This window comes from Pelodiscus sinensis, chromosome 8 (genome assembly GCF_052426305.1).
Source record: "Pelodiscus sinensis isolate ZL-2025 chromosome 8, ASM5242630v1, whole genome shotgun sequence".
Classification (NCBI taxonomy): Eukaryota; Metazoa; Chordata; order Testudines; family Trionychidae; genus Pelodiscus; species Pelodiscus sinensis.
In genome coordinates, this window is record NC_143059.1 from 31,767,990 (window position 1) to 31,784,175 (window position 16,186).

General features: G+C 42.1%; 1 protein-coding gene across 13 annotated transcripts in view; it reads right to left on the bottom strand.

Moving 5' to 3' along the window:
- ASCC1 (activating signal cointegrator 1 complex subunit 1) overlaps window positions 1-16,186 on the bottom strand; it is a 109,398-nt gene that overhangs the window by 32,405 nt on the left and 60,807 nt on the right. For all 13 annotated transcript variants that reach the window (XR_016350170.1, XR_016350169.1, XM_089780137.1 and 10 more), the window contains 3 exons: window positions 9,929-10,065; window positions 5,773-5,892; window positions 510-634 (listed from right to left, as the gene is read on the bottom strand). Coding sequence is in view for 11 of the 13 variants with exons in the window: in XM_089780137.1 (XP_089636263.1) it covers window positions 510-634; window positions 5,773-5,892; window positions 9,929-10,065 (382 nt within the window). In the remaining 2 variants the exon portion in view is untranslated. The remainder of the gene's footprint in view (window positions 1-509; window positions 635-5,772; window positions 5,893-9,928; window positions 10,066-16,186) is intronic.

Sequence of the window (16,186 nt, forward strand, 5' to 3'; positions counted from 1 at the left end):
ATGATTATATAGGGCCATAGTTTAACATCTCATGGAAGGTCTACGCCTCTAATAATGCAGCACACCTGGTATTTCTGCACTTGAATGCAACCACAAAGTATATGAGCCCAAGTTCTAATGTAGTACTTGAACAAATTATCTTTTGGCCCAGAGCCACAGAATGCTATGAAGTGTATCAATACAGGTAGGACCTCCCTGGTCCAGCACTCACAGGATCTGAGTGGTCCCGAACCACAGAGTTTGCCAGACTAGGGAAGGTCAAGGCTTGCCCCCATCAGTCCTTCTCCCCCACTGACACCAACCCTGGCCGAGGATGCACTCCCCCGCCGCTAGGACTGGGATCCTGACTGCCAGCCCAGCCCCAGAACCTGGACAGCCATGGCTCTCTGATTCAGACCAGTCTCCTAGATTTTAGAGATTTAAACACACAATACCAGGGAACACAACACTTCCTGTTCAGTGGTAATGCTGTAATTCAGGCTCTCCAGAACGGTTCTAAAGAGACTCACCATTTGGGTCTTTCCTGAAGCGAGTGTTCATGATGGTAGCATGGAGTTTCACCCTATCCCACTCCTTTATCATTAGCCCAGAAGATACAAACTGCTCCATCAGCCTATCAGCTATTATCTGTAATCTAGGAAGGTTGAGGGGGAAAAAAAGAAACAGGTATTAAAAAGACAGAAGAAAAATATTTGTTTTGCCCACTTTTGCTCTCCTGTCCAGAAGAGGGTAGTATATGTATATGTGATGGGACACCCCCGCCCCGCACTGAAGCCCCTGGTGAGCAAGCCCTGTTTGCGGCCCCAGGCGCAGGGCACCAGTGGTGTGCCGGGTGCTCCTGCGCAGCTGGTGAGCCACAGCGCGGCTGGAGCGGAGGAGGCGGGCCTTCCCCTCCCCCGTCACGGCCTGGGCCCACCTCCAGGCAGCGCCAGAAGCGGCGGGATGTTTAAAAACGCTGCCGCCAGGACAGCAAAGGGGGGTGGTGGTGGAGAGCCGAAACTGACGTGGATCGGAGGAACCAGAACTCCTGATCGGTACCCCGCTCCAGAGGCATCCTGTTGTCCTGGGGGGAGGTGAGCCTCAAGAACCCGGACCCGGGGGGATGGAGAGGGATCAGAGAGGGGGGGAGCGACGACGAGGGCTCCCGAATTCCTGGGTCCGTAAGGCAGACTTGCAAGGGCAGAAGGGGGAGAGGAAGCAGCCCAGGGCGCAACCAGGAAGGGTTGGTGGGCTGCCACGTTTCGGCTGTACATCCTGTCAGCTGGACCGGATCGCAGCAGATCCGTGTCCTTAGGGCGCTGGAGTGGGGTCCATGAGTGAGGGCAGACCCGGGCCCCCCCTCCCTCTCCAACCCGGGGAGCATAGGACGCTTGCTGTCTGTGCGTAGAATGCGCCCATCGTAGTGTACCGAACACGACGCACTGGAGTGAGATGTGGGAACTGCTAGTGTCAGAAGAAGGACCGTCTTAAGGGGAGAAGGGTGGCCCCCCCCAGCCCTGGACCCCGTCACAGTATAAAATGAAGTTTCAATATGTGAAGAGGAAAAAATGAATTAAACTCTGCTGGAAAGACAACAGAATAATCAAAATCCTGCCAGGAAAGACTATTTCCTTGTTTGTGTGTTTACTCAGTTAATTTTGTATTTAGAGAAAGGATAGTTTGTTGTTTCTTTTTGGGTATTGTCTGAAGGGATGGGAACAGGGAGAGCTCATGCAAATAAGGAAACAAATAAAAAAGTACTGGTTGTTTGCAAATTTTCCTAGATGATAACTTGTTACAAATATTTCATTTAAAAAAGAACATTAAAATAGGACTTTAACTCAATTAACATGATAGGTAAATTGAAACTTGAAGGATGTATTTTTCTAAATATCTGCAAATTTTTCATACTGTTTTTCCGTCACAACTCAAGTAATGCCTCACCATATTACAGTCAATGAGCATTCAATACAACCCAAGATTTCTATCCATTAAAACAAGAGATAAGCATACTAAATGAAACAAATTTCTTATAGACTGATCACCATCTATGTCCATGAATACTGTTTACTTGATAGTTTCCCATTTCTTCACTAGATGACAAAACACTCAATTTCAATCAGGAAGACTTACAGACAGCAGTACTAGGACGAAGCCCAAATATCACTTGTTAAGCCCTCTGCAGTTACTATACTGCCTACTTACTGGCTTTGTGCTGCCTTCTATAGGCTTCCACTCATCGTGTGAATTTCAACACACACAAACTGATTGTCATGGTTTATTATCATTTCTTTCTCGCTTTACATCAGTGATTTTTAAAATTAGCAATGAAAAAGATTAAGTGAATATTATTATAGATACTAAAACAAATTAATAGAGAAGAACTCAAGTAAAAATGGCACTTTATTGTGTTCTAAAACTAATCAAGGAAATATAACAAATTAGAATGAATTGGAATGGGAATTTTAATCATGTGGAAAGTATCAGAGCACGATTTCTCTCTCATGCTGAGCCAGTATATATGGTTATACAAGTTAAGATGGGCCCGGCCAGGCTGGAGCACATACACCCACCCTATTACTCCCATCCGTCCGGAGCTGTTCCAGCCCGGCCAGGCCACCGGTTAATTGCTGATAATTCAAGCTTCCTATATTTTCTCTTCCCAGTGCCATGCTGCACATTAGGGCAGCCTTATGGAAATGGAGAGTTAAAGCCATTTGTCCCCCTATTCCTCACATGAATTCCTGTTTCCCATGCTTGTGAATCTCCCATCCCTTTTCAACCGGGGTCTAAGGGAAAGGACGGTGCAACAATGCCCTTTTCAAAAATAAGGGAAAGGCTGTCCCCAACATTACTTTACCTGCCATTATACCAAGTGTTTTTTGCACATCCCATCAGACAGGTTAGATGTTTCTACTAGGGATATGAATGGTTAACCGGTAGCATCACTCTTATCAGGTGATGCTTACCGGTTATGGTTAATCAGCGGTTATGGTTAGGCCAAACAGCCTGCTGTACTGCAGGTGGAGGGCTGCTCCCAGCCCGTTTAAGCAGTTACTTGGTTTAGTTAACAGGATTTTATATCCCTAGTTTCTACTAATGTGATCAGCAAATGATGCCTACAAAAATTCTAAAATTCAAACTGACACTGTTCAGATTCAGCATTTAACACTTATAAGTACATACATTGCTAGGAGATAATTTTCAGGTTGCCCATTGGCTGTGTTCCCTACAAGATTTTCCATCCATGAGCAGAATGAGTTTTGTCTTGTGCACCCACACTGACATCATGTGTGCTTATTCGGATGTGCGCCACTGTGGCACCCACCAGTTACTAACACAAATTTAAATTGTTATACAAGAAAAAATACTCAACCAAAGGATAATTAACAAGGTGCAGGACCCTGTGGTACAGGAATCAGGGCAGGGGGTGGGAGGTAAGGGAGGGGCTCAGGCCAGGGGATGCAGGATTCAGGGGAAGGAGGAGCTCAAGATGGAGGGCTGAGGGGTTGGGGAGGTGGCAGCTCCTCACTGCGGTGAGGCTGGAGTTGGGCTGCCCTTTTCTCTGGTGGCTCCTTGAAGGGCGTGGGCCCAGGACTGGAATGCTCGGCTCCCAGGAAACTGCTTGCTGGGGAGGAAAGTGGAGCTGAGTGCTGCCCAATCCCAGACAGCCGGCAGCTATTTATGGGTGGAAGGGCTGGGGCTGGACTGCCCAGCTCCCTCAAAGCATGAGTGAGGGGGGAGCTGGAGCTGTGCTGCCCAGTGCTCCCAGTCAGCTGACCAGCAGCTTCTAAGGTAAGGGGGGAAGGGCTGCTGGCTGGCAGCTGCCCACTTGGTCAGTGCTGCCACTGCCACCTGCTGCCTCCGGCTCCGGCTCCGGCCAAGGCCACCCAAGCAGCCGCCCCCGGCCACAGAGCTCCACCAGCTGGGCACGGCATCCTGCCCACCATAGCTGGAACCAGAGCAAACAGGGACAGGACAGCCTGGCCGTTCTCACGCGGCCCTGCCACATCACCACTGCCACCACTCACCTTCCAGTCCAGCAGTAAAGTGTGTGGTAGTGACTGCTTCTGTGAGGCTCTGCAGGAGAGGTGTGTGGGCCTAAAATTTATTGTGCACAGGCACACAGCTTAGAGGGAACCCTGCCCACGGGCCCAGAAAAAGTCAGTCTGGATCTAGTCACACATAGCATGTTTTCTTCACAAGCATAAGAACTGAATATTTAAATTTTGCCATGTGTGCAGATCAATACATTTATTTGGGACCTGTATGAAGGCTGAGAGCTAGGTCTCTGAGGTCTTGCACATTGCCCCCCCATAAGCATAATTCCTACCATGCTTATCATAGTTTCTCTTAACCCAGGAGTGGGCAATAATTTTTGATCGGAGGCCACTTCAGAAATTTTTGAAGTGGCCCCAGGCTGCCCATAAGGGGCGGGGCCAAGACACTTCCATGCTTCCCCACCCATAGACCCTGAGAGGTCTGGGGGTAGGGGAGCACTCAAAGTCTTTGCCCCACTCTTCGAGTGAACCGTCAGCTGTCCTATTCCATCCCTTTTTCTGTATTTTAATACTAATGCCAGAAATGCAAGGCCTGCAGGATCTAATTTATCCTGCATTAGTTGGCTTGAGCAGTAATGTAGTGTGATAATTTAGGATTAAATTACTTTCTGGAAAATTAAGCATTCTTAATATCTTTTTAGAAATTATGAAAGACCCTATGGAGAATTCTTCAGTTGGGTCAGTACACAGATGAGTTTGTGACTCCATGCCTTGTGAGGATCTAAATAGGCCCCCAAACTGCAAAACCCAGCTAACCGATATCTTGGATTAAGGAAACAGGAGAAAACAGATTTCCTGGTACCTAACCACAAGGCTTCCGCTTTTTCTATGTCTGGGAACGAGTCCAAGGGGCCATCAAGTGATTTTATTCATGAATATTTAAAAGATTTCCCGATATCATCATCCAATCATGTAGGTGTACTCATAAAATCTCAGAGTGTAGAAGTCTGGTTTTGGTTAATTTGGAGGCTGGGTATTATTGATGTTAAAAGAGGGATAAAAGCTACGGAATAAGGAAGCTCGGGGCTAGAGCACAAGCCCTATCTTCTTCCTCCTCAAGTATTTCTTCCTTTCATTTAAACTCTTTGCTTCACTTTATTTATTCTGTCTAAGTCTTTGCTTCTAAGTTTTCCATACTCTACCATGCACCAGAGTCCCACAAGCAGAAGAAGGCTGGTCCTTCCACACCCGGTCTTCTGGGACAAGTGGATATGAGTATGCTATAAGATTAGGTAATTGTATCTGTATATTTAGATAAGCACAAATTATATAACCAGATTTTTGTTAATGTTGCCTTCAGAGGTGATTCAGTCAATCTGCAAATTGATACTGTATGCTTTGTTCTGTTAGCCATCATAATAGCTGCCATAATAAAACTTGTTTTAATTTGGTACTCTTCTCTTTGTGAGTGTGGCTGCTGTTGTGGACCCCCAGATCCACCTTCAGAAACAGAACTCCATAGTTCTCAACTTATGTAACCTGGGGTATGGAGGACAAACCTAGAACCTTCTAATCAGATTGGTGAGTCTTACCCACATAAATTCCATTATACTTCTCTCCAGGGCTACAGCTTTAACTCCACTGGGCTAGAAAGTAGCACCAACCTCACCTTCTGGATTGCTAGTGTGACGCTCTCCAGCACTCCCCATCAGCTCAAAGGGCTTTCATTACATTATTTCTACCTCCTCAGGTACTGTCTGCATGCCCCAGTGAAATGAAAGCGGGAACTCACTTGTCTGATCCATCCTTCATGTGAACGTTTGCATAAAGAACATCAATCATGGCAGGGTCATCATTCATGTATTCTATTCCTGCCACCTCCACTGTCAGGGGTTTGCCTCCAACAGTTTTACTAAAAAACAAAAAATTCCAAAATATTAAATAAACCTATCCATTTTGAATACAAAAGTAGGTAAATACATATTTTACTGTTTTAAGTTGCATTTATCCTCATTCGTGTATACTAGTTGCTCCCACTGCTACTACAGAAGTCAAGTGGCAACTCTTGTAAAAGTGCTAGCCAGAGTCAAAACACTAATACAATTACAAGTCAAATCAGTAAGACAGTTTCCCTAATTGTTATGCTAACGGAGAGGAACGCAAAAGTTCCAAGAACATTACATCCAACTTCCATCCCAGAACTTAGACCCTGGCTACTCATCAGCACTAGGTTTCGCAGCTATATCAGAATGACAGGCCTCTGACTTTGCAGGCCTCACACATGAACTTCCTCTCTCATGACAACAATAATTAAGCATGGCTCAGGAGCCAAGCACTCGCTTCCAGGACAGAAAGTCATGGACTAAAGCTCCAATTAGGTCTTGGATTTATATTTCATTGTATTTGGTCCAGTAATAAAAAGGTAGGTGCTTTGATATTCAACCTTCTGTCATTTCAAGGGTCCTTAAACTATGGTCTCTTCTGCATATAACTTGAAGTATTTTGGGGAGAGTAGGAACTAACAGAGTTCTGACCAACATTTGCTCTTCTAATAAGTCAGGTTCTAGTGTCCCAGGCTATACGTAGATTATTGCTAAGTGCAGAATGGTGGCTCTCTGCTTGAATGCCAATAGGCATATACTCAGAGGAAAAGTTTATAAAATATTAAGACTCCTCAGACTATATGAAAATGCCACGAGATGAAATGGCAATAGCTGATGTTATAATTAAAGGAGATCAACAAACAAACTCACTCATATTCTATCATCAACCCACAAAGAGAACTCCAGGTTGGGGAAGTTTTATCTATAAATGACACAAGTAAGGCCCTAACAAATTCATGTTCCATTTTGGTCAATTTCGTAGTCACAGGAATTTTAAAATGGTAAATGTTAGTATTTCAGCTATTTAGATCTGAAAATCTCACAGTGCTGTAACTGCAGGAGTCTTGACCCAAAAAGGAGTTGTGGAGTGGTCGCAAGGTTACTGTAGAAAAGGTTGTGGTACTGCTATCCTTATTTCTGCACTGCTGCTGGCAATGGCTCTACCTTCAGAAATGGGCAGCTGGAGAGCTGTGGTTGCTGGTTGGGAGTCCAGCTCTGAAGGCAGAGCCACCAGCAGCAGCAGCACAGAAGTAAGAATGGCATGGTATGGTGTTGCCACCCTTATTTCTTTACAGCTGCTGTTGTGGTGCTGCCTTCTGATCTGGACACCTGGCCAACAATCACTGCTCTTCAATTGGCCAATTCAGAAGGTAATGCGGAGTAAGTAAAAATGACAATCCTGTGACCAACCCTTAAAATAATTTCGTGATCCACCCTACAATTCCTTTTTGTGTCAGAACCCCCAATTTGAGAAATGCTGGTCTCCCCCAATAAAATCTGTAGCATACAAAAGACTAGATTTCAAAGTCCATGACGCATTCTTTATGGCTGTGAATTTATTATCCATAAGATACATTAAAATGCTTGTTTAAGAAGAATCGTCAATTCCCTCAAAATATTAAATTCCCACTTTGAAATTGTGTGTCAGAAACAGCTATAAATATTTTCTGAATTAACAAAACAGAAAGAACCTTGCTTGCAATACAACTATAAAATTCTTCCTTTTAATGACTGAATTTGGGGCTTTGGGAGGACTGAAAGCTTGTGTATCAGATATTTAAACAAAAATGTTTTCCTTGTATTTATACTGCCCATTTCTTGAGAGTCTGCATAGTGGAGACAACCTAAAATAGAGAAAATATATAAAGGGAGTTTTTTGTTATATAAGGATTAATATATATTCCTGTCTACTGAAGAATTCCCCTTCAGACAACATTGTGTTTTTAGCTGCTTCAAACCTTCTGGCTTTACATCTTTCCCTAAAATAGCTATTCATCCATATTCTAATTATTTGGCTTTTCTGAAAGGGTGCTATATTAAAGGACTAACTTTTCAGCTCTTTTCTTACAAAACTTTGTTAAAATTAAAAAAAAAAAAGTGACCCGAGTGGAACTTGAGTTGTGTAGATCTTGTGATCTATACTGGGTGAATGTCACACAATTTTAAGAAATAACTTTGCCTATCTTTAAAGGTATGTTTAGAGGGAGAGGGGTTTTTGTATTTTAAAACAATATTTACTGTGTGTAACGAGCAACTAATATCTTACCATGTAAAGAACTACTATAAGTAGTCAAGAAATACTATAAGAATAATATTTCAATTTGCACTTTTCTTATTCATCAGTTGGTAAATCATACACTAAGCACAGTGTTTCGGACCTAAGGATGGGTAAAGCACCTGACACTGAGTGCAACTTTTAGGTAAATTTCAACATGCATTTAAAAATATTGAAAGTAAATATGTTGTTTGAAACAGTTTTTGTTACTTCACAAGCAATCTATCATTTGTATTCCCCGGGCACTTAGATTGCTATGAAGTGCATCCCCTTTCCTTATGGGTAAACATACCGGCCCCACACCCATCTACTTTCCCAAACCAGATAATCCATGGAAGAGGTCGAGTAAGATTTCCCTCCATTAGAAAGTCTCCTGGAAAATAAAGGGAGTGTCCCAAGCAGGGAGAAGCTAACAAGATGTATATATCACTTTGTACTCATCTTGTTAGCTTACCTTCAGTGCACCTGCTAAAGAAACTTCCTTTGTGATCTTCAGCAAGACTCTCAAACTAGAATAAAGAAAGTGAAACATTCTGGTAAGCATGCCTTTCCTCTTCCAATACACCAGACTCCATTCCAAAAGATAGGGAAGGAGGCGCTGGAATGTATGTCCATATAGGCAAGGGGAAAACATTTTTAGGATAACTTTTTCTTAAAAGATGTGTAAGGGTGTTGTTTATCTTAATGTAGGATACAAATCCTTCATCTACATATAGATGTTAATAAAGAAAAGTAGATTAAAACAACTGTCAACATACATTTAATTTTTGGGGTATGAAAGGCAACTTAAATAACTAAAATATTCAAATGACAGTGCTTTTTCCCCAAGACAACCTATGGAAAAGATTCCATTAGAGTTGATCTGTTCACAAGGAAGATGGCAGCCTTCATAATATAAATGCAGAACCCTACCTCCACTAATGAAGATACGTGCTGGAACTTTCATGGATGTTTAATCATGTTTAGCCTTTATTTCAGTATATCCTGGGAAAGACTCAGGTCTTCATTTTAAAGCAGAAGGTAAGAATTTTAGCTGTATGTGAATACCCAGGGATATTCATGGCACCTGCAGGTATAATTCCTCATACACAGCAGAAATCAAGAACTTGTCTTACATGATAAGACGTCTTTGCATAATGTTGGTAGAAAGAAAAAAATGTTTAAAGAAAATAAAATATCTAATATTTCTGAGTTAGATTATCTTAGTACAACACCCATTACGTTCAGATAGCTCTAAACCTGAAATATGGTTTTACCCTAGAAATTATGGGTCTTAGTGCCATAGCAGCACTAAGCTAGTATTCCAGACTGACTAATAAAATTCATCCTCTCTAAAGTTTTCTGCACAGGCCTCCCTTGCCTGAAGGAATGCATTTCAGGGGTACATTAGCATCTGTTCTTCAGTAGAAAAGAGGCAACTTGCATGAGACTTACAAACAATTATCAAAGTATTTAGACAACTGAGTTTTTCTTGCTCTTGTGGCGGGCAGAGGAAAAAAATCTGTGTTCATAGCAAAATAATGGGGACTGTTAGAATATAAAGAAATTACTGAAGGTTTCCAGTAAACAGAGAAAGTTTTCAGTGATTGGTGCAAAATACAATGAAGTACTTGTCTGTCTTCTTTTGTTTGAAAGGTTTAGCATTTTACAGATTTTAAAACAATGATTCAAAACTTCTGAATTATACCCGATGGGTGAATCACTCTCTCCTGCACTTGTTCCCTGGGCTCTAAAACTAGTTTGGTTCTCAGTGACCATACCCCCATGAGTCATGTCTTTATTTCACTTACTCAATAAAGTCCTCTTTACTTTTCTGAAGAAGTTCACATGCCTTCTGGATCTCCTGCTCATTCAGGAGTACTAGCGTCCCAATAGTAAGATGAAGCTTTGCTGGGTTCTGGAACAGAGTGCTATTGACCCCATGGTCCTATTGCAAATGTAACAAAAAAGACTTAGTGGGCAATTATATGAAATTATTTTAAAACAGTTTCTATTCAGGTCACAATTTCAGCAGCAGACCTGAAATAATATTTACCAAACTATTGAAAAGGTACATATTTCCCTGGTTCAAAATAAAGTTCAACAACTGAAATAGTCTTTAAAGTTTCCACATAAAATTCAGAGTTTATTTCAAAACTCCTCTTTAAAATGTTTACATGGTATCCTGCCTCATGCTGTTAGATGATAGGATGTGAGCTGCTTTGCCTAATGGTCAGAACAGGAGGCAGGAACCAGAAACACAGAGGCAAAGGCTAGAGGTCAGAGTCAGAACACAGGGTCAGAGACATGTGACCTGGTGTGAGGTGAGGCAAGGCAGGCACAGGACTGTATCCAATGCAGGAATAGGACTGGAAAAGGACAGAAGCAAGGCTGTAAATAAGCAAGCACAGGTAGAGCTGCACATCCCTCAGCCAACAGGGAGCTCGAATCGGGCTCAGATTTACTGACTGGAGCTGCCTACGGTTAAAGCATTAAATTTGCAGACTATCAACATTATGTCTTTACTCCTCACACGGTGTTTTAAAGACTCACATTTTACCCAGCATTTTTCAAGCCTAATTGCAATTCCCACACACTTCTTTTTATGTTAGTACTTATAGCCCAACCCAGTGACTTGTGAGACCACGTGATCTCATGCAGCAGCTTGCTCTCTCAATCCCAAGCTGGCAAAGCCTGGTAGTACTTGGGAGGCAGCACTCAGGCCCTAGAGGTAAAGAGAGCACTTTGTGCTCTGTTAATTAATTCACTCTAAATTAATCTCAAAATCCTGACAAGGTGTCAAATCCACCTGCATATTTCAACCCAATGCAGTAGCTTCTTAACAAAAGAAAAATTACCTAGAAAAGCAACCTCACAAAGCACAAATAAGGAGGGATTTCCTGTTTGAGAGTCCACTTGACTTCCATTCTCTAGCTTTTCTATATTCTGCCTGGCACCAAAATGAAACTGAACAAAGGTTCTATGCTCCCCCTGCTTTCAGACACATTTATGATGCTGCGCAATAAAACTGTTTCTTTGGTTTTTAATTCAGGTGTGAAGCCAGAGGATATTTAGTCCATCAGTGGATAAAGTGAGAGATAGTATCTGGGGGTAGGCTTGCTTTATTCCAGTTGCTAGCAACAATTCATTTTAATGTCTGTAATGCATACAGATGATGGACGCAAAATAAAGGAACATAACAAGTAGCTTGCATTTGAGAAATAGTACCCTAATCCGATGAAGCAGAAGGTGAAGGGTGGAAAGATACTGTGCTGAACCAACCCAAATTGTGATGTGTAACCTAGTATTGACCTGAGGAGATGTTCCCTCTGAAGGAATCTGAATACAGATATGTGGGAGCAGAGCCCGTGGTTGTACATCACCTGGGTAAGACACATTTTCTATACTGAGAAGAAGGACCTCCAATGAACAACCCAAGATCTACAGCATCTTCTTTGCATAGCCCCAAGGATCTCAGGCATACCTTAGAAATCCTTGTCACTCTTCCCATTTTAAAGAACCACAGATCCTAAAACTTCCATGGAAAGATGCTATATTTGAGCTGAATCTTGTTGAAAAAACAGAAGTTTCAAAATCTGCCTCCAAATGTCTCAGGACTGAGTGGCTGGAAGCGACATACTTAGATGCAGACAGATTTTAACATTCTTGTTCAAATGTCCAGCATATGATTTCTTAGCAATCACCAACATACCATTGTAATGTGTTGATTTTTTTTAAAACTGAACTCACTAACTCAATCATGTCTCTGATAGTAGACCAGTACTGAGACAATTAACAGGAAATCAAAGCCCAGCACAAGACTTTAGGAAAGTCACATGGATATTGAGGGAGAAAAAGCCAACAAGATATGGGTCAAATCAATATTCATCACTATCATACCTTATAGACATCCTCCAAATATAAAAAAAACACCCTTTATAGCTCAGGTGCCCATGTGGTATGTATAGAAGTGAGTGTGGTAATCAAACTGGACAATTACTTTGCGTGCCTGTTTCCCCACCAGCAAAATGAACAGAGTAGCTTCCTATGTCACAGGCACAGGCTAAAGTGAGAGGCAAGCAAAAAGCAGTGCAGTGCCCTTTCTTTGTTTTGGCCTGGTTTTGAGTAACTGGGGTTCCTCTTCCTATCCAATTTAAGTCTGTTTCATACAGTGTAGACACACTAGGCACGGGAAACTGAAATCTGAAGACCTAGTACAGTGGTCACCAACTAATAGATCTGAATCTACTGGTAGATCTTGGAGCCTCCGACGGGTGATCCTGACTGGTTTGACCAAGAGGTTATCAAGGCTAGCACTTCAGCTGCCCCCCCCACAGACTGCTGAGCATTTCCTGCCCTTTGCCTTGGAGCTGTCCCCTCAGAAGCCTCCTTCTTGCTGTGCAGGACAAGAGAGGGAGAGGAGGGGGCGTACTGATTGATGTCAAGGTGTCCCCTCTCCACAGAGCAGAGAGGTGGCACAATAGGACTTGGGCTAGAGTTTGCGGTCTGTTTTCGGGAGCAGTGCAGGGCCAGGACAGGATTTACGCCTGCCTTAGCCCCACTGCACCATCACCCAGGAGCCACCTGAAGTACCCAGCTGGTGCCCACATCCCAAAACCCTATCCCAGTCATGAACCCCCTCCTATGCCCCAAGTCCCTGCCCTAGCCCCGAGCATCCCTGAATCCAAATCCTCTCCAGCCCCAATACTGCCTGCCCCAGGCTCAGCTCAGAGCCCCTCCAAATCCCTTAATCTAAGACCAGAGCCTGCACCCCAACCATCTGCCCCAGACTGGTGAAAGTGAGGGAGGGTGGGGAAGGGAGGGAAGATGGAGTGAGTGGAGGTGGGGCCTCAGAGAAGGGGCACAAAGGAGGCAGGGTAAGGGTATTTGTGTTTGAGATAGATCTTGGATTGCACTTAAATTCAAAAAGTGATCTCATGCTTTAAAAGATGGAGACCACTGAACTAGTGCCTGGCTAAGAAGTTCCTGAGGCTCCCAGCAAGTGGAGTTACATCAGCATCTGATAAATGCAAGAAGAGGTGCCCTAGCTCAGTATTTCTAAACCTTTTTTAATAAAGTACTCCTTTTTCAAAATAATAAATAATAATAATAATAATAATAACAACAAGTACCCCCGTACCTACATTTCACGATCCTTATGCCCCCAAAAAGGAGGTATACTGATCTTGCAGAAAAAGGGTTTTTTGCACAAAAAGAAAATATCCACACTGCTTGTTTTTGTGCAAAAACCCCAGCGCAAAAACAGATTGGCAGAAAATATGCACGAGATCACAATTCATGCAACTGAGTCCCTCATTTGCATATTTTTTGCAGAGAAAATTCGCAGTGTAGATGTAGCCCTAGAGAACAAGTTTCCTACCAGCTACCTCTCCCTTCCGGGGAAGGTGTCTTGTGTATAAAATCTCTTTTGCAAGGGTTCTCTTCTAAGACACAGGAATTTTCCAAAGGTAACACATTATTTGCTTACATCAATACTGAAACTTTATCCTGGTTGAAACTGAAATGAGAAGTAGAACGGATATACCCTCTATGCTGCTTCACACGTTGCAGCACAGGAGTATTTTTTTTTTTTTAGGTGACTATGGCACTTCCTGGAAATATGAATCTCTTTCAGATACATTTTTTCTTATTCCGTCTCTTTACTTTCCTGCATTCATTTCCAGAAGGTGATATAAATCCCTTCACTCAACAACGATACCTCTGATGACAAGGGGAAAAAATAGGAGAATACCCCTTATTATTGTAGTCTACTTCAACCATTATTCACATGAATGTCATGAGGCATAATAAAATTTGTGAAATGGGTCAACATCTTTGATGTAAAGTGTTAAGTAATTGCAAAGTGGTAGCAGTTAACCCATAAAAAACAAATCTATGATCTATGCTTACTGCTCCTAAAAATGTATTGGCAGCCAAATAAAAAATAAAAAATCATTTTAAAAGAAAGGAAATCACTGCATCTCTAAAAAAAAAAAAACCACTCATCACAAACCTAGAATCCTGAAAAACATACTGAAGTTTCTACTTAAAATATTCCCTTTAAATAATATCTACATAAAATCATGTTTTTGCATATTCCTGCCTTCCAAACACTGCCCTCTACTGGACACAAAGCTATTTTCAGACCTGCCAAAGAGTTGTGTATCTTATTAAGTGTACACTGGAGCTGCTAACAAGTCCTAAAAAAGGGAAGGGGAACAGATTATAAGGTTATGATTTTCCCAAACCTGTAGAGGAAAGAAATATTTTATTTTTCAGAAAAAAAGTGTTTCACAATATATGAAGGTTTTATGATGTGAAACACACTGTATGCTAACAAATATTATACGGATATAGAATTCCTTTAAGAGTCACATCTATATATCAAATACCAACACACACAGAGCCACAGGCTCAACTGATACAGACCTTGCTGAACAGGACAGCAGATCTTTCACAAAAATTGACAAAATTCTGAATTCAATTATCCTACCTTCATTAACTCTGATACAACAAAAATATGACCTCATTCATAAATATAGATTTAAGGTAGAAGGGACATGACCAACCATTTCTACTTTCAGAAAGGGGGGAATTAACTCCATTAAGGTACCTTTTAGGATCCAACTTCTTCTCCACTAAATATTTTATTACTTCCCCCACTGCTGATGCCTTCTGTCATGAATACTGTCATTTTAATAGAATGCCAAACAAAATGTTATTTAAAGTAGGGATGTAAAATCCCATTTAACTGGCAAACCAGCTAAACATATTGTTTAACCGATTAACCGATTAATGAGGGAGGCGAATAGGGGGTCGCTCCAACCCAACAGGAGCAGGCCCCCACCCCTCTGCTGGGTTAAAGTGGCCCTCCCCCCACCTCTGCAGGCAGGAGCAGCCCTTGTCCACAGTGGGCCCCTGAGGGCCTGGGGCAGCCCCCTGCCCATGACAGGCAGGGAGCTGCTCCAGCCCCCACCAGTTAAGCTTAACCAGTAAGTCTCACCTGTTAAGATGACTCAACCAGGGAGTGAGAAAGTTCCAGAACAAAATCCTATATGGCAAGGTACCTGAATAAACTGTTCAATACTGAGCTTCCTCCTTCCCAGTTTTATCATTTTGACTACCCAATAATATAATATTTACATGAGAGTTTAAAAGCTTTTTATTTCTTACTCACCCCTCCCCAATTATATGCCTACTCCAATCCCAATCTATGCACCTACAAGGAATAAGCAGGGTAATTCACCATTTTTCAAAACAAATTAAAAAACAAAAACAAAAAACCCCCCACAGATGCACTAGAAACTGAAGTGGAGGTTGAAAAGCATCACACACACACACTCTTTTCACTCTAGGATACCTTCCTTTCATTCCACGTAAATTATCTACTTTTGATATTTATAGACTGTCAAACACCACAGTAATTGTATTTCTCCCTCCCACATTACAGCTGCAGCCTGCTATACATAAAGGCAGCACTTACACAGATTGAAAGAACCATACAAGATTTTTCCTAGCAATGCTGCTTCATAACCAGCCATTAAAAGAACGGTGGAAAGCAGTGCATGCCTCCTCTTCCAACCCCAGAATCAGCTATAAACATTTCAGTCCTCCCACCCCCTTCGTGATCCATGATGCAAACCTCTCAAGGTCACCCAGAAACAATGCCATCCCCCAGTCAGAAGCAGATATCAGACATTTAAATATTAGCTTTAGTATTCTATTTTACCAGTTCATTGTCTGGTTACCTAATCAATATAAATAAGTGGCTCAGATAATGCTTATGATTTTGACATTTTAGCTCAACTTACAAACTTTGTGAAGCCAAAAAAGTAATAAAAATTATATTTTGACATAAGACTACATTATTACAAATTATGGATGAATGGTTTTCATGGTAACAATTTTAGAGGGGAAAGAATCCTGCATAAATGCTCAACAACCAGAAGAAATGCTAACTTACACACATGCCCTTTTCACTATCATTAGTAAGCTTCTTTTGAGTACTGGGGTCATTAACTAACTCTGAACTTTTTTGAAGCTGCAGCAGAAACAAAGAGACACACTTT